General features: G+C 33.8%; 1 protein-coding gene across 1 annotated transcript; it reads left to right on the forward strand.

Moving 5' to 3' along the window:
- The first annotated feature begins 300 nt into the window (after positions 1-300).
- LOC107019363 lies at positions 301-675 on the forward strand. The gene has a single exon (XM_015219882.1). It carries the CDS (start codon positions 301-303, stop codon positions 673-675), a length of 375 nt encoding a protein of 124 aa, XP_015075368.1.
- Positions 676-22,645: the final 21,970 nt, after the last annotated feature.

Below are 22,645 nucleotides of genomic sequence, written 5' to 3' on the forward strand. Positions count from 1 at the left end.
AGATATGAAACATCGCGAGTCTCCACCCATGAAACCATCTATGAGGAGGCCCCAAAATTTGAGCTTTAGGCTCTACTAACTCACATGAGATACGTGTTTCTTGGGGAAAGATGACACTTTGCCGGTAATCATAGCATCAAATTTGAATTTGGAGCAAGTGGAGTGTCTTGTAGAGGTGTTGAAGAGGTTCACAAGAGCCATTTGTTGGACTATTGCGTACATTTTCAGGATTCCACCCGGTATTTGTTCACACAAAATTCAACTTATGCCATATCATAAGCCAAGTATAGAGCATCAAAGATGGTTAATCCACCTATGCAAGAGGTAGTGAAGAAGGAGAATCTTAAGTGGTTGGACGACGGGGTCATATATCTGATTGCCGATAGTAGTTGGGTTTGTGGTGTTCAGTGTGTGCCCAAAAAAGGGGGAACGACTGTGGTCCCCAATGAGAAGAATGAGCTTATTCCGATGAGGCCGTTGAAAAGATGGAGAGTTTGTATGGATTATCGGAAGTTAAATGCATGGAGAGAGAAGTACCATTTTCTTATGCCCTTCATGGATCAGATTTTGGATAGGCTTGAAGAAAAGGGGAGGTACTATTTTCTTGATGGTTATTCGAGTTATAACCAGATCTCTATTGCACCGGAGGATCAAGAGAAAACCACCTTAACTTGACCTTATGGAACTTTCGCGTTCAAGAAGATGACGTTTGGGTTGTGGAATGCACCAGCTACTTTTCAGAGATGTACGATTTCAATATTCTCCGATATGGTGGAAGACACTATTGAGGTGTTTATGGATAATTTTTGAGTGGTTGGTGAATCCTTTGTGCGTTGTTTGAGTCACTTGGCCGAGGTTCATAAAAGGTGAGTAGATTGCAACTTCTGTCAAATTGGGAGAAATGTCACTTCATGGTGAAAGAGGGTATTGTATTGGGTCATCACATCTTAGAGAAGGGTATAGAGGTTGGTTGAGCCAAACTTGAGGTGATATACAGACTTCCTCCATCCATCTCTGTAAAAGGTATGAGGAGTTTTCTTGAGCACACGGGCTTCTACCGGAGGTTTATCAAGGATTTTTCAAAGATTGCACATACTCTATGCAGGTTACTTTAGAAAGAGTGTAAATTTTATTTTGATGAATCTTGTTTGAAGGCATTTGGTGATTTGAAGGACAAGTTGGTGTCTGCGCCCATTATTATTTCCCCGGATCGGAGTAAACCATTTCAGGTGATGTGTGAGGCTAGTGGGGTTTCTCTTGGTGTAGTTTTTGGTCAATGAAGGGATAAAATCTATGATCCCATTTATTACTCTAGTAAGGCCCTTAACGAAGCTCAAAAGAACTACATTGTGACTGAGCAAGATCTCCTTGGGGTGGTTTTCACTTTCGAGAGATTTCTCTCTTATTTGCTTTGCACGAGAGTCATAGTGCATACTGATCATTCTGCATTGAGATATGTGATGGCAAAAAAGGATGCGAAGCCAAGGTTAATTAGATGGGTATTAGTGTTGTTAGAATTTGACTTTGAAGTGAAAGATAGAAAAAGGGACCGAAAATAAGGTTGTCGATCACTTATCCCGATAAGAGGATAAGACTATGCAAGAGTTGGGTGAAAAAGCTGAAATTAGTGATACTTTCCCTGATAAGCATGTTTTGGCCGCTTCCCTTAAATTGATTGCATGCTTCGCACATTTTGCGAATTATTTGGCTAGTGACATATTACCATCGGACTTGTCCTTTCATCAAAGGAAAAATTTCATGCATGATGTGAAAAAGTTCTTTTGGCATGAGGCCAATGAGGCAGCACCAAATAGGGAACCCCGAGTGGAGGTGCAGCCGTTGGGTGAGAACCTCGCAGGTATGGTAGAGCAAGCCCAAGGGGTGATCATGATGCTTCTGAGACTACCGACACCACCCAGGTTGAGTCTGCCTAGGTCACTAGTGGAGCGCCGAGTTACTCCAGATTTACAACATCAGCAGCACTTGTCCCGATTGCTAGGGTATAGAAGCTAGAGGCCCAGATGTCCACATTGTTGCATCATATCCAGCCTTGGATGCAAAACTATATTTCCGAGGCTGAGGAACAGATTGAGAAGAAGGTTGCCCAGCAGATTGAGCGGCAGATTCTGGAGGTCCACCAGCACATCGATGCGTTTGAGTTGAGAATCCTCGCTCGGTCAACCCTCACTATCGATTTGACGACTCTCCAAGATGTCGTGGTGAGTCTGAGGGATAATGATGAAGCCATTTTTGATGTGCGGGTACCCGAGTTTGAGGCCACACATGCAGAGCCTACTGAGAATACGGTGCTTGCTGCACAGTTCACTACCTCTACTGCACCACCGCCCCCACCACGTGAGTGTGCTTAGAGGCACCGGTCTAGAGAGAGAGAGAGAGGAGGTTCGTGCATGAAAGAAGGAGTGCACTGAGTTGGAGGCCACAAGGAGATCTTCATTGGTAGATGAGGAAGCCCGACAGATGAGGGCGAATGAGTTGGCTGCTTAGGCATCTAGCTCCCGATTGGAGACTGTTCAGAGGAGCACCACTGAGGGTGCTGACAGTACTACGGACACTACTGATGGTGTCACTACTACTGATGGAGCGGTTTCCAGGAAACAAGACCCGCCAACTTGTTTATCGTCGGTGCTATGCGCCTCTGGTTTGATTCACCTACCACCTTGTTTTATATTTCTTATGGTTTGGGGACAATTGCATGCTTTCTTATTAGGTGTGGGGAAGGGGAAAGTTATCGATAGGGTGAAATCTGAGTAGCCCAACTCACGATCCTCTCTTGAGTTTTTGTTGCATGTGTTCTTTTGTCCTAAGAGAATTATTATTTTACTGTTAAACAGGCATTTTTAGTATCTTGTACAAAGTATGAATGTGAAATCTGAAGCATGATGGATAAATACAATGATATCCCGTTCTAAAGAGAATGCTTGCATGATTAGGAAAAGTGAATGTTGAATGTGTTGGCTCTAACCATGACATAGAAATACACCATTGCATGACCCTCAATCTAAGACTCAAACTAGGTGTCCGATAATCTAGTAGAGTAATGAGGTGTTAAGAGAGTGTGAGAAAAGTTGAATAGTCCACTGTTGATACCTAGCTAGAACTTGCCTGGTTAGTCCTGTAAAAAGAAATTTGTGTTAGACAATTAGGAAAGGATCATAAGGCCTTGTTCATATTAGCCAATCTTTAGCCTAAATAAAAGAAAAAACCAAATGAAATTAATCCTTTTTTATCCAAATGATTTGACCTTACAATGGACCTTTCTTTTCTACTCCAACTCATCGTTTCTGGGTATAATGTGTTGGCAATTGTCCCTCCTTAGTCATGTGCAACTCAACTTATGCCAAAAACATAAGTTACAGGTTGCTAATGCAGAAACAAATCTCGTCTTGGCCCTGATCCAACCTTCGGTATTGTGTACCTCGACATATGGCAAATCCATGAGTTGAGGGTGGCTATTATGAGAAATGTTCCAAAAAGAGGGGTTGAATGACTCAATCAAAGTTGAAATCAACTGAAAAATTTGAAAAAAAAAAGAGTCATTTGCACAAAAGGAGAAAGAAAGGAGAAAAGCAAGGCAAAGAATATAAAGAAAACAAGAGTAGGTCATAATAAACGATGAAAAGGTAGGACGCTTAGCCGTAATGTCAAGGTAGGCAACAAGTAACTAAAATACATCCATATTTACCCTAAATGACCATGAGCCTATTTTACAAGCCAAGAAAGTCCTATCGTGATCCTAAGAGTCTAATATGGTGAACTTAAAGCAGTGAAAATAAGGGCAAGCCTATGGTGACAAGTATCAACTAGGTGTGAAGTTGTTATGAGAGTGAGTGTTGAACAATGATCCGCATACTCAAATTTGATACCACCGTGTGAAAAAGGAGGACATCTTTTGAAATGAGAACACTAGTTACAATATTGGAGAATTGGTGCCTTTGTGAAAGATAAAAGAGTAGAGGTGTCAGCGTGGTGAGTCTGTGTCATGATCTGATCCATATGAGTGATTCTAATAGTGATATCATGCATGAAAGAAATTAAAATAAGCGGTATTGATAGTCATATGATTGCTAAAGCTTAAATGAGGATACTTTTGTACAAATGTGTTGTGGGGAGTTATAGTGTGTCGCTTGAAGACAAACAACGAATTTAAGTTGAGGGTGTGGATGTACCGTGGTTTCACAGTACTTCCAATTCTTTTTCCTTATGTTTAGTGTGTGTATAGGGACTTTTTGTGGTAATTCTAATGGTTTTTATCTGTGTTTTGCAGTAAAGTCATCTAAAATAGAAATGCAGAAAATTGTGCAGAAGAGGTGACCCATGAAGCCATCGACATCCCGTCGTTCCATCGACGGTCCGTAGGTGGTGGTCGTCGACTGGAGTTCCAAGCATCTAGTAGTAACTCGGTGAATTTTGACAAAGTGTGGGATTACGGAAGGGTCGATGATCCGTCGATTGATTGACGGACTGTCCTGGAAAATCGTCGATCAGAGCAAAGAGTAGTCCCAGAACATAAAGTTGAAGAAAAACTATGTATCGAGTAATGGAGGCATCAACGGACCGTAGATGTATCGACGGCCGTGGGGTTTGTCTTTCGATTGGATCAGAGAATATGCTAGGATGAAGGCTGAAAAAGTTGCTAAGTATGGAATGACAATATGCACCGACGGACCATAAGTGCATCGACGGATCGTGATATTGGTCCGTCGATTGAATCATAGAAGGTGCGAGTTGGAGGCTTTAAGAAAATGCTAAGTGTGGACCGACGAAGGCAGTCGACAGTCCGTCGTTCCATCGACGGACAGCCAGTGGTGTCGTCAATTGAAAACGTGTTTCTGGACTGTCTTTTCTTATTTAGAACTCATTTTAATTTAGGATTTTAGTATTATAAGTAGTGTTAAAAACCTCGTTTTTGGGGTTAGACTTTTTATTATTTTTCATACTCTTGTTATTGGAAGTTGATCTTTGGATTTTCGGAATTATTCAAGTTTATGAAATTGATTCTCAAGAATTTTTTTTTAATTCAAGTGTTTTTTCTGGATTTTCTTCAAACTTGTCAAAGTAAGTACATGAATTCTTCTTTAATAACTATGGATTGTGTATTTCTAAGCAGTTTTATACCCATCTAGGAACAATGAAATATTTTCAGAACTTTCCGTTGATACGACATGCTATTTTTACCATTCATTCCCTTTCAGGATCAGTTGGGTAACTAAATCCACAACTAGAGTTGTGGGAACCATGGGTATTTAACAAGGTAAAACTTGCTAAATAACAATGCTAGAATAGTTTCTTGCATTTATTGATAATTCTTTCGTTTAGAAGTCTTTTAACTAGTGCACGCGTTAGAACTTGCCCTATTCTTACTTGCAAGACTAAGGAGGTAGTTTATAGGAAAAAAATTATCAACATAAATTTAGTATACACTATCTTATAGGCTAGTTTCAATTGGTGCAAAGTAGTAACTTAGCCATGCATCGAATATGATGCTTAATATGAGGTAAAGGTATGGATTAATAAAGTAGACACACGTAGCCGTACCAAGGTACGGAGTGAAAGTTTCTACTTGCCGGACCAAGGAATTAGGGATATATAACTTATCACTTTGCATGCAAGACCCTAGGAAAGAATTGTTATAGGTAGGATTATCGCGTTATGAACCTATGGGAAACACTTAATTCCTAGGTTCTCTCATCACTTGATAAACACCAAAGTTATAAACTTGGTATTTGTCTTACTTAGAAATAATTAAACAGTTTTGTTACACAACCCCCCCCCCCCNTTAAGAAAGAACCTGACTAAATAGACATAATCGTGGATTAAACTTAAGTCTAAAAAATTTTCCTCGTGGGATTGACCCCAACCTAACAATTGGGTTCTTACTTGATACGACCGATTATACTTATTTAGGGAAGTATAATTTGAGCGTATCAACAATACAAATACAACTTACTTGGGTGGTTGAACTTGCAACACCATCACAGAAAAAAGGTGCACAACAACATGAAAAAAATGAGGTCGGGAGGGGAGAGAGGGGGTAATACTACCCTAGTGAAGTTTAGGGGTATATCTGAAAATTTGGTCATATTCTAGATCTAAAATGTGTGTGATATAATGGAGTTTCAATGAGAATTTATACTCATGACTGACCAAATTCCGTTACTAAATAAAAGACAATTACTCCCAATGTTCTACTAATGTTTTCCTAGGAAGAGAGACCAGTAGAGGGTGATAGGATACGAGTCATTTTAAAAATTAAATAATATTAAAATGCACAAATATACTAACCATTTTATGAATACTTTTTATAAAAAAACTAAAGAAGTTGATCCAAATCACATATCAAACAATTGTTCACATTATCAACTAAATTATGTTAATTCAATTATGTAACTTTTTTTTTCTTCAAAACACAAAACCTTGAGAAAAAAAAGGCACATGATAAGGTTAATGGATTAATCATGGTCTCCAATCTACATTGACAAAAAAACTATGAATTACCCGAACTAAAAAACAAAAGTAATATAATACACCTAAAAACATCTATAAATTTGACCACCTTCTAGTAATCTTCACTCATTACATCCAAAATATTTTTATGTCTTGTTTGTCATTATTCGGTGTTTCCCTTTTCAATCAACATACGGATCATTGTTGAATTCGAAAGCCTTATTTCTCACTCTCGTACTCCTCATCACCAACGACTCACCTTCTTGAACTTTGTTATGTGCATAATATGCCAAGTTCTCCAATTGCGGCTAATACACACACAATTTCACGACAAAATTAGAGTTTCTGAACATAATGACTTTGAGTTCAGGCGAGACAAAATATTGAAATGTTTCATTCGTGTAATAAACAATGACGTTGCTTAAAATAAATAAGATGTCTTTAAAGAAATTGACATTTTCCATGTTCGCAAAACCTATTTTGTTGTAACATGATCCGAATAATGCATAAATCCATATAATGTTTAATTTGTATAGTATAATATAAATCTTCTTGAAAGAAATATAAATATTAGCACTTATAACGAATATGCAATGCATGTTTTATGATCCTTATACTGTAAATTTGACCTCTTAATAATGAGTTTAAAAAGATAAAAATGACTTTTTGTATAACATGGTAGATACCCTTTCTTTCCGATTTTATGTAACATCATTTTGATATAAATCTATAAAAACAAAAAATATGAGATCTGTATATATTTGAAAATAATCAAGCTATCAAATTTTTATTTTATCATTAGTGAGAATTATATAGTCACACAAATATTACAACATATTTAAGACAACAAATTTTAGAATTATGTGTTCCATGTAGAGTCAAAGTAATCATATCTTTGAAAGATGAAATATATGATATTCAAACTTCATCATGTTTCAATTAAGAAAATAATATTTTTTAATAATAGATTATAGAGGAAAGAACATCTCTTGAATTAGAAGAAACAAAGTATTCTTTTTAATTTTCTAAATTTTAGTTTATAATTAAAGTACAAGAAACCACAACATATATATATTGGGAATGTATAGACCTTTTTGAGAAGCTTAGATTCGAAAAGACAATAATGATTGTCAGATCTCACCACATTAAGAATTTTTATGAAATCATTATTAATCTTCACCATTTGGTTATTAGGATTTATCATCGCTTTTTTTTTTCATTTAACTTTATTCTTTCTTCAGTTTTTTATTTGAAAAAACTCGAATTATTTTCCAGACATAAACATAGCATAATTAAATATATCAATAATTTATAACCTTTTGCTATCAATTTTTAATAAAACAATATGGACATATAATTTCACTCTCATATTGTTATTAATGAAAATTTTACGCTTGATAGAAATGAAGGATAAACTATGCATACGAAGAGATATTATAAATAATCTTACAGATTCTTTGAGAAATAAAAATTATAACATACAAAGAATTTTTAGTTTGAAATTCATAGTAGTTATGTTGGTTGACTACCTGATTTTTAAGTTTATTAGTGAGGGTTTGATCCTACCTTGTAGTCCACTCCTCCATTTTATCTTTCTCTAAATCTAATTTTATATTTGTTTTGAAAAAATTAGAAATTCTAATTTGGAAAGTCACCAACATTAAGATAACGTCTTTTTCTCTTTGGAGAATCAAGTAATTTGACTTATAAAAATTTAGTTTTTCCGTTTTAAGTTTTTATTTAGTGTACCAAAATTTAGATTTACAACATGAATTTGGACATTAGCCAAAATTAATGAATAATTATTTGGGGCCAATTATCAAATCTAATAATAAATTAGCGCTTTTATGAAAAAAACATGAATTAACTAAGAAATTCGTTATTAAAACTATATAGTTAATAGTATCGTTTTAACAATTTTTTCCATAAATATTTTTACAATGCAGTTTTGATATTACGTGATACTTGTTCTTTCTTTTTCTTCTGGTAATAGTAAAATGGAATAAAGAACATGTATTTGAAAGAAAAAAAATTAGTATATATTGTACCAATTAGTGATACTTTATTTGTGTTCCAACACCTAATTAAACTTCAGAAAAGATCATATATCTTTGGATATATTTTGCATCTACAAAATTTTATTTTTATAAAAAACATGATATAAATTTGGATCAAACAACACATAAGTGAAAACTCATAATTCTTTTAACATCATATGCAATAAATAAATAAAAAAGAAAAAAGAGGGATTTATGAAAAGGATGGAGTAACCTTAGTTTGACTTTCTATGTCCATTAATCTTTAAATGTCTTTGTATGTTTATCTGTCATCGTCTTCTTCATCACCTAAATTTGTTTTATATAGACATTTAAAACACCTTTTAAATTTTCATACTTAACCTGACATTCTACATATGAAAGTTGAAGAATACATTGGCGTAAAGCGGAAATTAAATTTGAGAACTTGGCAGTAATCTTCTAACCCTTGATGTCGCACTACATATGATAACACCATATCTTCTTCAAGTTTCTCTATTTTTTAAAGAAAATTTTTGAGTGGTTTTTTAGAGGAATTAAATTAATTGATGAATTGTCATCCATTTTTTTTCTTCTTAAAATAGGCATATCTTGCATTAATGAATAGTTTTTAGATTGGTAAAATGTTATTTTGATTGAATATGAATTGAATAAATAAAGATCAACTAATGTGAGTATGGTAAAAAGAAATGAGTGTTTCCTTTTCATCGTCATTTTCTCATAAAAGTCATGTTATATAAAGTGTATTCACTTTCTTCAAAAAAAAACATATATTTTTTACGATATTGGTGTTTTGTTATGAAATTTTTCATTTTTTCCCAAGTAAAATTTGGAAATTTTACTCATATATTTAAAAAAGAACTTTCATTTTTTTTATATAAAACATAAAACGAAGAAACAAATTTAGTAAACACTATTGATGTTGGCCTCCTGCTCTAAGTCTAGAGAAAACACTATTGATGCAATGTTTCTAAGGAAACATGTTACTTGCACTATGGATTCTATTGGAGCTGAAATAAGAAACAAATTGCAAAGATTTATTCAAACCATAGGTCTATACAGTCAATGAATAACAAAGGATCTGACATAATTCTAGGGACCTAATGAATTAAAAAAACCAACTAGTGAAATCCCACATCCCCGGTGAAGAAATCTAAAGAGAAATCATTTGTATTTTGGAGCTAAAACATGAAGAACACTATTCCTTGTTCTTGAAAAACACTAGCGTCTCTTCCTCTTTCTATTAGTAAAACGATGTATCTTAGGCATCAAAGGACATAGCTTAAGTGCCTCAATGAATAAAGAAATGGAAAAAATGACCCTGACATTAAAGCTGACGAAGGCCATTATCTATGGTACACCACGGGCCATCATTTGAACTATCGACTGGCAAACGGGGTCATGGTTTTATATCATGTTGTTTATGTATCGGTTAATATAATCTCCCAAAGTCAGACTCTTAGTTCATTGGACCAGATTTATAGCAGTTATATCAATATACCATTCATCATTATATCTTTTTGATTAGTACGTGGTCACTTCATTTAGCTTAACCTCTTTGTTATGTTTCGATATTTATATTCTTGATCAAATTTGGTAAATGCTCCGTGCACATTAAGCAACTTCAAAGGTGAGTCATCATATTTCGAGGACAATGGACATGCTTTCATTTTAGTCATTATTTTTTGTTTCAGTTTTATTAGAGTTAACCGGGGACATGTTCCATCAACACAACTCATTTAGAGGCTTTTTAGACATAGTAGTAAGTTCAACTTGAGTTATTAAGTGGTTGTTGTAGTTATCATAAACACTTGTTTATTTCACTTATATTCATTACATTTAGTTTTTTCCCATTTTCAGGTATTCTTCATTGAAGTTTCCGCACAGTACATGTTTAACTTTACTATTTTGGTACTTTCATGATATGCCAGGTTCAGCGTTAGCTTTGGGTTACTCATGATCTAGGTCCCGTGTTACGTCTAGGGGGTAACCTCGGGGTGTGATAGTTGGGGTCAACTTTTGGGAATTGTAATTTTTTTTTACATAAGATNTATATATATATATATTTTACTTCACATCTGTCTCTTTCTTTTATTAGTATTATTTAAATTTAGTTCTACCCTTGTACTAACTACATTACCCTCTCGTTACGGGTTCTCTTACATACCTGCTATTATAGTCGGTGCCATCTAGACTCAAGAAGTTTTGTTAAGACAAGACTTTTGTTGATGCAAATGGAGAAAGAGATGACAACAAGGGAGATCTGTGATGGCTCCAAGGGTTACTTTTTTAGAAACTAGGGTTAAGGAATTGTTCAAAGGTTAATGTTATTCTTCTATACCATTTATAATATGATCCAAATTTAATAAAATTAAAAATATCGGTCAATTTTACTAGCACTGGTCTTTCAATTGGCTTTGTTAATGATCAGTTCCAGAATTCATTAGGCGTTGTGTAAAATCAATAGAATATTATAAAATAACTTATTAAAGAGTATCTAAAAGTGAAATATATATTAATTATTAAATCCTGTTTAAGAATATATGTTGCAAACTATATGAATAGAAATCAGTTTATTATTGAACTCATGAATTTCAAAATGTTAAAGGTTTATTATAATATATAGTTTTAAAATGTTTATTGATTTTTATACCCTTAAAATCTAATCATTTTTAATATAAATAAAACTTATTAGATAAAAATTATATTGAGTTTTACTTAATAATTTGAATCCAACAGAAACTCTTCCTACTAAATTAAATTCTTGATATAACAATTATCAATTGGATACTAATTTAATTTGGTCATATGGTGAGATTTCCATTAGAGACTTCTATCAATAAATTGTCATGATGTTATAAATTTAGAAAAAGCATGCAAAGGCCTTTGAATTAATTCATTTTAATAGATACTATTCAGTTTAATCAATTTTTTCAATATATTTTATTAGTTTTTCCCATATATACATATTGTTCACTATTATTATTTTGAAATGAAAATAAAAATCAAGTGTAGGTGTTAGAGCTCTTTATTGTTTTCATTGAAAACAAGTTATTGATCATGGTCGTGGATATGTTTTAAAGTAAAAGTGAATTTTAGATATAATCAACTCTTTTGTAAGTTTGTAAAATCATTGGTGTAAGAAAAAAGGAACAATGAAGTGGTTCACTGACCAAAACGGATTCACTTTTCTCCAGATTATGGTGTTGATGAACTTTTTGTTCATCAATCTAGTATAAGTTCTTAAGACTTTTGTAGTTTAACTGTTGGTGAAGCGGTTGAACTTGATGTGGAATGTGGGAATGATGATCGTATGAAGGCTATCAATGTTGCCGGTCCAGATGGTGCTCTTTCCAAAACATGATCTCGTGATCGCAGAGATGATGGTGGTTTATCTAAATTTTTAGGTTGAAATATTATGGTGGTGAAGGTTTTTAGGGTGGCAGTAGGCGGTATGGAGGTGAAGGTTGTTAGTGTGGCAGCAGGCAGTATGGAGGTGATGGTTTATATAGCGATGGTGGTAGGAGGTATGGTGGAGTTGGCGATGGGTACAGTGGTGGTGGTAGAGGATAAAATGGGTGTTACAAGTGTGGAGAGGATTGTCATTTCACAAATAACATTAAAATGCACAATTATACTAACAATTTATGAATATTCTGTCCTAAAAAAATTACAGAGGTTGATGCAAATCACATACCAAAGAATTGTTCGCATCATCAACTAAATTATGATTGATTAATTATGAGACTTCTTTTTTCTTGTCAAGACCTAAAACGGTTCGTGAGTGGCACCCACACTGCATATCCTAGGTGGGCGAGCTAAGGATTTTATACCCCAACATATTGCAACAATTTAACTATGAAAAACAAAAATTATGCGGACGCTCCAAAACATATTAATGTATCATTTCCCAAAACCTGAAAGACATCACATCAAGGACATCTAATATCTAAATACTAAGTTTCAGAATAATAAAAATACCAAAATAAGTAAAACAAATGATCCATGTTCGAAATTTAAGGACATCATGTCATAAATGAGAGAATCCAGCACGAGCTAGAAATAAAAGCTCCCCAGAACTCTGATGTGTTGGAGACTGGCTTGAGCTGATGACGAGTCGAAGTCGATGGTACACTTGTTGCTCTCCACAAAAGAACAACAAAGAAAATTGAAGTAGGGATTATTATAGGGAACACGTACTGAGTAGGTATCGTCGTCCAACCCAAAATAGAAACCAATATATATTGAATAATAAAATAAAATAAACTACAATACTTTGCAAGTGACAAGCAACAAACAACACAAACCAATCACAACAACACCATAGTAGGTACACAATGAACCACTTATCAGGCACACCTATGAGGAATTATGTCTCCACACCATTCTCATTTGGAAAATTGGTTCTTTGAGATTGAGTATATTAAGTTATTTCAAGATTTCCTTTTCCTTAAACCTTAACGTGACACTCAGATCCATATACTGTGTCGGAATGTGAGACTTCGGTCCCATAATACCATGTCGGAACATGACACTCCGATTCAAAAATACAGTGTCGGAACGTGACACTCCGATCCAATTATCTCATTAATTTAATTCATCAAGCCTTCTTTATTTTTTTCAAGTCGTCATTTTAATAGAGAGGGTTCAATATTTATAAATTAAACAGTCTCAGAATTTTAGGTCAACCAAAAACCACAAAATCAAGTACATAGTAAACTTCACAATATCAGTCATTATATTTCAATCTATATTTATAGTTTATTTCTCAAATAGAAATAAATCATAACCTACCTCAACCGAAAAATTAAAGCCAAGCAAACTATTTCTCCAATGTTTTTCCCTTTCTCAATGACTCCGAACCTTTCCAATCTATCAAGTATATATGCACAATTTGTAAGCTAACGAGTCTATAAAAACTCAATTTATTCTATATTTAGCCTAAACAAACAAAACTCACCTAATTCTATAAACAATTTTCTAAATTTCAAACTGAAGGATAAGTCTAGATTCCTCCAATTAGCATAACTGAAATGGAATTTAAATAATTTGATACATCGTATACTTAATTAAGTATTTTAGTAAATAAAAACATAAACTATAATGTGATAACTAAATAATTTACCTAAGGACAAACTATAGTGAAATACTGTGAATAATTGACAACTAACATATTCCAATATTTCACTGTATAGTCTAAATAATTGTCCAATGATAGGGTAATCATTGTCCAATAATTGACATCAGAGTCATTCGATATCTTATCTAATTCGCAAAATTCAAGTCTAAGGTTATGTCATAATTTTTTCAAACACTACACCCTTAATAGTTTTCATATAACATAATCCACTCAATATTTAATTACCTATCCCAATACAACACTTGGTTCATAATATGATAATTATAAGAAAAGTCTACGAATAAGTCGAATCTTTAAAAAAAGTAGGCTTGTTTTGTAAGTGGACATAAGTGAAATAAAATCCAAGACTCATTCTATAAGTCCATATAAAATAGTACAATGAATTTTCATCATTATTTTATTTTAAGTGACCATCCTAGAGTAATATCTCACCCAAAAACTTTTCCTAATTATGAAATATAAGTAAAACCAATTGTTATACTTACATTTTTGTCCTATACCAATAAAAGAAGTCAACAATACGAATGGCTAATAATTGATACTACTACACAATCACATATCTTCAAAAACCTAGAAGTCTAACCAAGATCGTACCTGAGAAGTCACAGACGCCTCTGTTTGCCTCACGCGTATGTTTTCTCCCCTCAAACCCTTAATCTTTTTACAATATTCACTCTCTAATTATTATATATGACTAATTGTAAAATTTGTACAAGTGATCCATTATTAATTTTAAAGTTATCTTATTTAACAACCAACTAACACAATCATAAAAACTACCCCACTATTTTCATACTTATAATTCTGAATATTCCAAGATATCCCCTAAATCTATCAGAAATTATTTTATGAAAAAAAAATCTTTGGCTCTCGAAACGACCAAAAAATAGTTGTTACAATCGATACCCATTTACCCATCATTCTTCCTCAAACGATCAAAGGAAGGCTAGGGTACCCAAAGATATAAAAATGTGTGGATATCTTTCATGCATATCAGTCTCACTCTCCCAAGTGGACTCTTCACATGGATGATTCTTCCACTGAACCTTGATAGATGCAATATCTTTTGACCTCAACTTGCAGACCTCTAGATCTAGAGTAGTAACAAGCTCCTCCCCATAAAATAAATTCTCATCAAGCAGAACTGAATTCCAACGAATAATGTATTTTCCATCACCATGGTATTTTTTCAGCATACACACATGTAATATTGGGTTCACTCCTAACAACACTGGAGGTAAGGCCAATTCATAGGCCACCTCCTCGATGTGCTTCACAACATCAAATGGATCAATATATCTCAGACTAAGCTTACCTCTCTTACCAAACTGTCTTACACCCTTCATGGGTGATACCTTCAGCAAGACATATTCACCCTCCATAAACTGCAAGTCCCTAACCTTCCGATTTTGCATACTCGTTCTGTCTACTTGGAGCTGCTAAGAGCTTCTACTGAATGAATTTCACTATCTCTAATGATTCTCTCAAAAGGTCGATACCCCAAGGTCTCACCTCAAATGCATCAAACAAACAAAGAGGAGACCTACATCTCCTCCCAACAATGCCTCAAATGGGGACATATCAATACTCGAGTGATAGCTATTGTTTTACGAAAGCTCTTCTAATCATAAGAATTGATCCCAATGACAACCAAAATCTATCACGCACGCACGAAGCATATCCTGTAGCACTTGAATCATTTGCTCAGACTGACCATCAGCTTGAAGGTGAAATGCAGTACGATGATCCAGTCGAGTACCTAATTCAGCATGTAAGGTCCTCCAAAACTTATAACTAAATTGTGTACCTCTATCTGATATGAAGGAAAGTGGGACTCCATGCAATCAAAAAATTTCAGATATATAGAATTTGGCTAACTTCTCTGCATTGTAAGTTATCTGACTTGAACAAAGTGAGCTGACAGTTAACCTATCAACAATTACCGAAATCAAATAAAACTTACCCAGTGTCTTTGGAAGACCAAACACAAAATCCATTGCAATTCTTTCCCACTTCCATTAAGTAATGGGCATTCTCTGAAGAGTCCCTCCATACCTCTAATGTTCATACTTTACCTGCTGACAATTCGGACATTCTGCAACAAAATCAGCAATGTCACGGTTCATTCTACTCCACCAGTAATGTTGTCTCAAATCACGATACATCTTGGTTGAACCAGGATGTATAGAATACTCGAACTATGCGCCTCTACAAGATTAGTATCAATTAAATCATCAAAACATGGCACACAAACTCTCCCCTTCAATCTCAAGATGCCTTTCTCATCAATCACAGCCTCTTTAGCCTCTCCAGCAATACTATATCTCGAATTTGGCTTAGTTTTTCATGAACAAACTGCTTCCCTTAATCTTGTCAAGAAAAGAAGACCTTGCCTCCACACAGGCAAAAAATCCTCCTTTCTTACGTACTTCTAGCCTCATAAAGTCATTAGCCAGATTCTTAACCTCTCTAGCGAATGTGCATCTACAAACCTTTAAGTGGGTTAAACCACCCATGCTCCCTACTTTTCTACTTAAGGCATCTGCCACAACATTAGTTTTTCTATGGTGATATAGAATAGTAATATTATCGTCTTTCAATAACTCCATCCACCTTCTCTGTGTCAAATGAAAATCTTTCCGAGTAAACCCATATTGTAAACTGCGATGATCTGTATAAACTTCACACTTGACACCATATAGATAATGTCTCCACTGCTTTGATGCAAATACAACTGCATCCAAATCCAAATCATGGGTCGGATAGTTATGTTCATGCACTTTCAATTGACTCGAAGCATAAGCAATTACATTCCTCTCCTGCTTTAGCACTGCACCCAAGCCATACCAAGATGCATCAGAATAAACAATAAAATTCTTACCTTCCACTGGCAAGGCAAGAATCGGTGCAGTAGTCAACAAGGTCTTGAGTTTCATAAAGCTCTCTTCAAATTCATCCGACCATACAAATGGAACATTCTTCTTAGTCAAATCGGTCAACTGGAAAGCAATAGAAGAGAACCCCTTGACGAATCGGCGTTAGTATCTAGCTAAACCAACAAAGCTTATTACCTTTGAAATAGTAGTTGGCCATACCCAATTCTTCATTGCTTTGATCATAGAAGGATCCACCAAACACTCCATCCTCAGAAAATACATCCCAAGAAGGACACTATATCAAGCCAAAACTCACACTTAGAGAACTTGTCATAACTTTTCTCCTTTATCAACCCTAACACAATTCTCAAATGCTCCTCATGTTCCTTCCTTCCCTTTGAGTATAAAAATAAATCATCAATAAAACAATAAGAAAGAGGTCTAGATATTCATAAAGCTCATGAAAGCATCAAGGGATTTTGTAAGCCCAAAAGACATTACTAAAAATTCATAATGCCCATACATGGTTCAAAAAGCAGTCTTCGGCATATCTATTGCCCGTATTTTAAATTGATGATAACCGGACCTCAAATCAATTTTAGAGAAGACACAAGCACCTTGTAACTAATCAAACAAATCATCAATATGCGGAATAGGGTACTTGTTCTTAATAGTTACCTCATCCGGAAACTACCATTTTTCTTTTTCACAAAAAAAATAGGAGCACCCCAAGGGAATGCACTCTCTCTAATAAAAACTTTACCTAACAAGTCCTGATGTTGGTCCTTTAACTCCCTCAACTCAGCTGGGGCAATTCTATAAGGTGGAATGGAAATGAGGCGAGTACCCGGCTCCAGGACAATACAAAAATCAATATCTCTATCTGGTGGCATACCAGATAGATCTGTAGGAAACACATCCAGAAACTCTCATATTGTCCAAACAGACTCGATTTATGGCACTTTGGAAGTATCATTGCTGAGATGTGCCAAGAAAGCTAAACAATCCTTACTCACCAACCTTTTAACACAAATAAAAAAGATAATACGAACTGGGGTGGAAATATAGTCACCCACCGACACTAGTGGATCTTTCCTAGGCTTGGCCAAGGTTAGAGTCCTAGCATTACAATCTATTATAGGAAAATTTGGAGAAAGCCAAGTCATACCCAGGAATAGATCAAAATTAACCATCCAGGATGATAAAAAATATAAGTAAGTATTCTCCACACAAAAGTCAAAAGGCAAGTGCTACACCTTCTCAAGTATAACAGACTCACCCACAGAAGTAGAGACAACAATATGCATGTCAAGAAAATCACAATGTAAATCAAGACCAATGGAGAATGAGGAAGTTACATATGAAAATATTGATCCAGGATCAAACAATAGAGAAGACATTAAATCACAGACCAGAAGAGTATCTGTGATTACAGCATCAGATGTCTCTACCTCAAACCTCTAGGGTAAAGCATTACAATGGGCCCTATCATCTGTATTTCCATTTCCCCTACCAGGTTGCGCTATAGTAGTTCCAACCTGCCCTCCACCCCGACTGAACAAGTGACCACCATTTTCTTGACCACAACATCCATTAGAATTACGGCCTCTACCATGACCACCTCTGTAACACCTTGTAAATCCAAGAATCATTGTAAAGCCTAACATCGGTTTCATAAAGTCTAAAAACTGTTTCAAAGTCCATTCTTAATGAATATAGGTCATTTAGGAGGTTTAAGAACCAAAACGTACGGGATGTTGGTTCAAAGGGATATTATTGTGCCTTTGCCTTTTGACTAACTTTTAGGAGTAAGAAACGTACGAAAATGGGTGGAAAGGTAGCTAATGGGTATTTGAGTTGTTTCATGATAGAAACGTTTGGCTACGAATTCCCAAGGAACAATTGTTGGCCCTTGAGGAGTACCCCTACTATTTGATGCAGCATTGGCTGGCAAATTGAATCGACAGGACAGACGACGGTCCATGTATGGATCGACGGGGCATCGATGTCACCGTCGTCCCCCAATTAGGCTTGTGGAGAAGGTCCCTTCACCTGCAAAATTCTGGAATCATCGACAGCATTCGGAGGTGCAGGTAACGGTCCGTGTGTGAATCAATGCGGCATCGATGGAACCATCTTCCCACACATAGAAAAATTGGAGGAAGCCCTCGCCTGCAAAGTCTCTGACCGAGATGAGGAGTATAGGACGGAGGGGGGGTTGTCCGTCGACTTACCAATGAATCGTCGATCGGGGTATTGTCGGTGAGGGTCGAGTTTTACTGTTAAATTTTAAATGATTTCATTAAATAATAAAGTGGTTTAGGGGTTAGTTAGGGGTTAAAGGGAGACTAATAAAGTTAATTAAGTCCCACTATAAATACCCTCGACCCTCATTAACCTAGAGACAACTATTAAAATAAACTATCTTCCTTCTCTCTTATTTCTCTCACTACATGAACTCACCTTTGAAGACTAGCAATAACTAGGGTTTGGGGGCTTAAAAAGGGTGGATTCTTCATCAAATTGTTGAGAAAAATTAAGTTATGGGTTCTATTCACCTTTGAGATTCTTTCCTCAAACGGTTCCTTCAAAATAGATTTCAAAAAGTTGAGTTTTCTTATGGGTTTCATTCAATTACGAAATTAAAGTGATGGATTGAGTTGTTAATGAATTCGTAGGGTTATATTAAGTATATTAACATGTAATTCAACTTGTTTATGGTAATTATTGATGGTTTAGTCTAAATTGTTGAGATTGATTATATTAAGTTAATTCACGATTTCTGTTCCTTAAATATTTTTGTGTCGGAACGTGACACTCTGATCCCATATACCGTATCAAAACATGACACTATGATCCCATAATAACGTGTCGGTATGTGACAATACGATTTAATAATACCGTGTCAGAACGTGACACTCCTATCGAATTATCATATTAATTTCTTTCATCAAGACTTCTTTATTTTTTTTCAAGGCGTCATTTTAATAGAGATGATTCAATATTATAAATTGAACAGTCTCAGAATTTTAGGCAAACCACAAACCACCCAAACAAGATATACAACATATTCAAGTATATAATAAACTTTACAATATCACTAAATACATATCACTCTATTAAGAGTTTATCTATCAAATAGAAATAAACCATAACCTACCTCAACCTTAAAATTGAAGCCAAACAAACTACTTCTCCAATGTTTTTCCCTTTCTCAATGCCTCTGAACCTTTACAATATCAAGTATATATGCACAATTTGTAAGCTAATGTGTCCATAAAAACTCAATTTATTCTATATTTAGTCTAAACAAGAAAAAACTAACCTGATACTATAATCAATTTTCTAAGGTTCAAACTGAAGGATAAGTCTAGATTCCTCGAATTAGCATAACTTAAATGGAAGTTAAATAATTTGATACATGTAATACTTAATTACCTATTTTCGTGAATAAAAACATACACTATAATGTTATAACTGAATAATTTACCTAAGGACGAACATTAGTGAAGTACTATGAATAATTGACAACTAATATATTCCAATATTTCACTGTATAGTCTAAATCATTGTCCTATGATAGGGTAATCATTGTCCAATTATTGACATGAGAGTCATTCTATATTTTATATAATTCTCAAAGTTAAAGTCTAAGGTTAAATTATAATTTTTTCAAACACTACACCCTTCATAGCTTCCATATAATATAATCCACTTAATAGTTAATTACCTATCCCAAATATATCAAACTTGGTTCTTAATATGATAATCATAAGAAAAGTCTACGAATAAGTCTAATGTTTAAAAACACTACGCCTAATTTATAAGTGAATAGAATTGAAAAAAAATCTAAGACTCAATCTATATGTCCATGTAAAATTTTTCAATGAATTTTCATCATTATTTTATTATAAGTGACCATCCTACAATAATATCTCACCCAAAATAATTTTCTAATTATCAAATATAAGTCAAACCAATTGTTATACTTAAATATTTGGGTTGTACCAATACAAGAAGTAAACAATATGAATTGCAACTAATTTATACTAATGACCAACTACGTATCTTCAAAAATTTAGAAGTCTAATCAAGATCGTACCTGAGAAGTCACAGACGTCTCTGTTTGCCACAGGCCAACTAACTTAATTATAAAAACTATTCCACTATTTTCATGATTAAAGTTATGAGTATTCCAAAATATCCCCTAAATCTATCGGAAACTATTTTATGAAACAAAAAGCTTTAGCCCTCGAAACGATCAAAAAAAGTTGTTACATTTCTTCAAAACACAAAATCTTGAGAAAAAAAGGCACAAGATAAGGTTAAGAGATCAGATATAATGTCCAATCTTTATTGACAATAAACAATGAATTAACTGAAATACAAAACAAAAGAAATTTAATACACCTTAAAAATATCTATAAATGTGACCACCTTATAGTATGCTTCACTGATTACTTCCAAATTATTCTTATTTTTTCTTCGTCATTCTTCGGTGTTTCTCTTTGCAATCATTTTTCGGATCGTTCTTGAATTCGCAAGCCTAATTTCTCACTCTCGTACTCCTCCTCACCAATGACATACCTTCTTGCGCTTTGTTATGTGCATAATATGCTATGTTCTCCAATTGCTGTTAATCCACACTCAATTTCGCAACAAATTAGGATTTCTCAACATAAAGGCTTTGAGTTTAGGAGAGATAAAATATTGAAGAGTTTCATTAGGGTAATAAACAAAGACGTTTCTAAAAATCAATAAGATATCTTTAATGGAATTGCCATTTTCAAAGTTCGAAAAACCTATCTTGTTTTAACATATTTTGAATGATGTATAAATCGATATGTTGCTTAATTTTCATAGTATAATATAATATTCTCGAAAAAATATATATAAATATTCTCACTTATAAAGAATATGCATTCCATGTATTATGATCCTTATATTGTAAATTTAACCTCACAATAATGAGTTTAAAAAAAAAGAAAAAAGGACTTTTTGTATTACATGTCAGATACTCCTTTCTGTCCGATTTTATGTAACACCACTTAGATATCAATCTATATAAAAAAAATAACATCTGTTTATATTTGAAAATAATCAAGGTAGAAAAGTTTTATTTTATCACTAGTGAGTAGTATTATAGTAACACAAATATTACAACGTATTTAAGACAATAAATTTTAGAATTTTGTGTTCCATGTAAAGTCAAAGTAAACATGTCTTTGAAATATAAAATATATGAGGTTCAAACATCATCATGTTTCAATTAAGAAAATGTTATTTTTTAATAATTGATTAAAGAGGAAAGATTGTCACTTGAAATAAAAGGAACAAAGTATATTTTTAATTTTCTTAAGTTTTAGTTGATAATTAAAGTACAAATATAAGTATAAGAAATCACAAAATATATATAGATTTGAAATGTATAGACCTTTTTGAGAAGCTAATATTCGAAAAGACAATAATGATTGTAGATCAAACCACATAAGGAATTTTTATGAAATCTTGATTAAATCTTCACCATTTGGTCATTAGGATTTATCATCTCTTTTTTTCATCATTTAACTTTAATCTTTCTTCAGCTTCTTATTTGATAAAATTCAAAATAAATTTCCTATATAAACATAGCATAATTAAAAGTATCAATAATTATGTAACCTTTTTGCTGTCAATTTATAATAATACAATATGGACATATAAGTTCACTCTCATATTGCTATTAATGAAAATTAGAAAGACTTGATAGAAATGAAGGATAAAATATGCATTTGAAAACAGTTGATAAATAATCTTACAGATACTTTGAGAAATAAAGATTGTAACATACAAAGAATTGCTAGTTTGAGATTCACAGTAGCTATATTGATTGACTACGTGATTTTAAATTTGAGGAATTGTAACCTTGTAATCCACTCCTCCATTTTCTCTTTCTCTAAATCCAATTTTATATTTTAAAATAAAGAAGAATTTCTAATTTGGAAAGTCACCAACAACAAGATAATGTTTTTTTCACTTGGGAGAATCATGTAATTTGACTTATCAAAATTTATTTTTTCGTTTTAGCTTTTTTGAGTTTACCAAAAAAAATTCATTTACAACATAATTTGGACAATAGCCAAAATTAA

The sequence above is a fragment of the Solanum pennellii genome, chromosome 1, assembly GCF_001406875.1.
Source record: "Solanum pennellii chromosome 1, SPENNV200".
Lineage (NCBI taxonomy): Eukaryota > Viridiplantae > Streptophyta > Magnoliopsida > Solanales > Solanaceae > Solanum > Solanum pennellii.

Bases quoted from the DNA above. Each gene is read 5' to 3' on its own strand.
- LOC107019363 (XM_015219882.1), top strand. From the start codon at position 301: ATGGTTAATCCACCTATGCAAGAGGTAGTGAAGAAGGAGAATCTTAAG.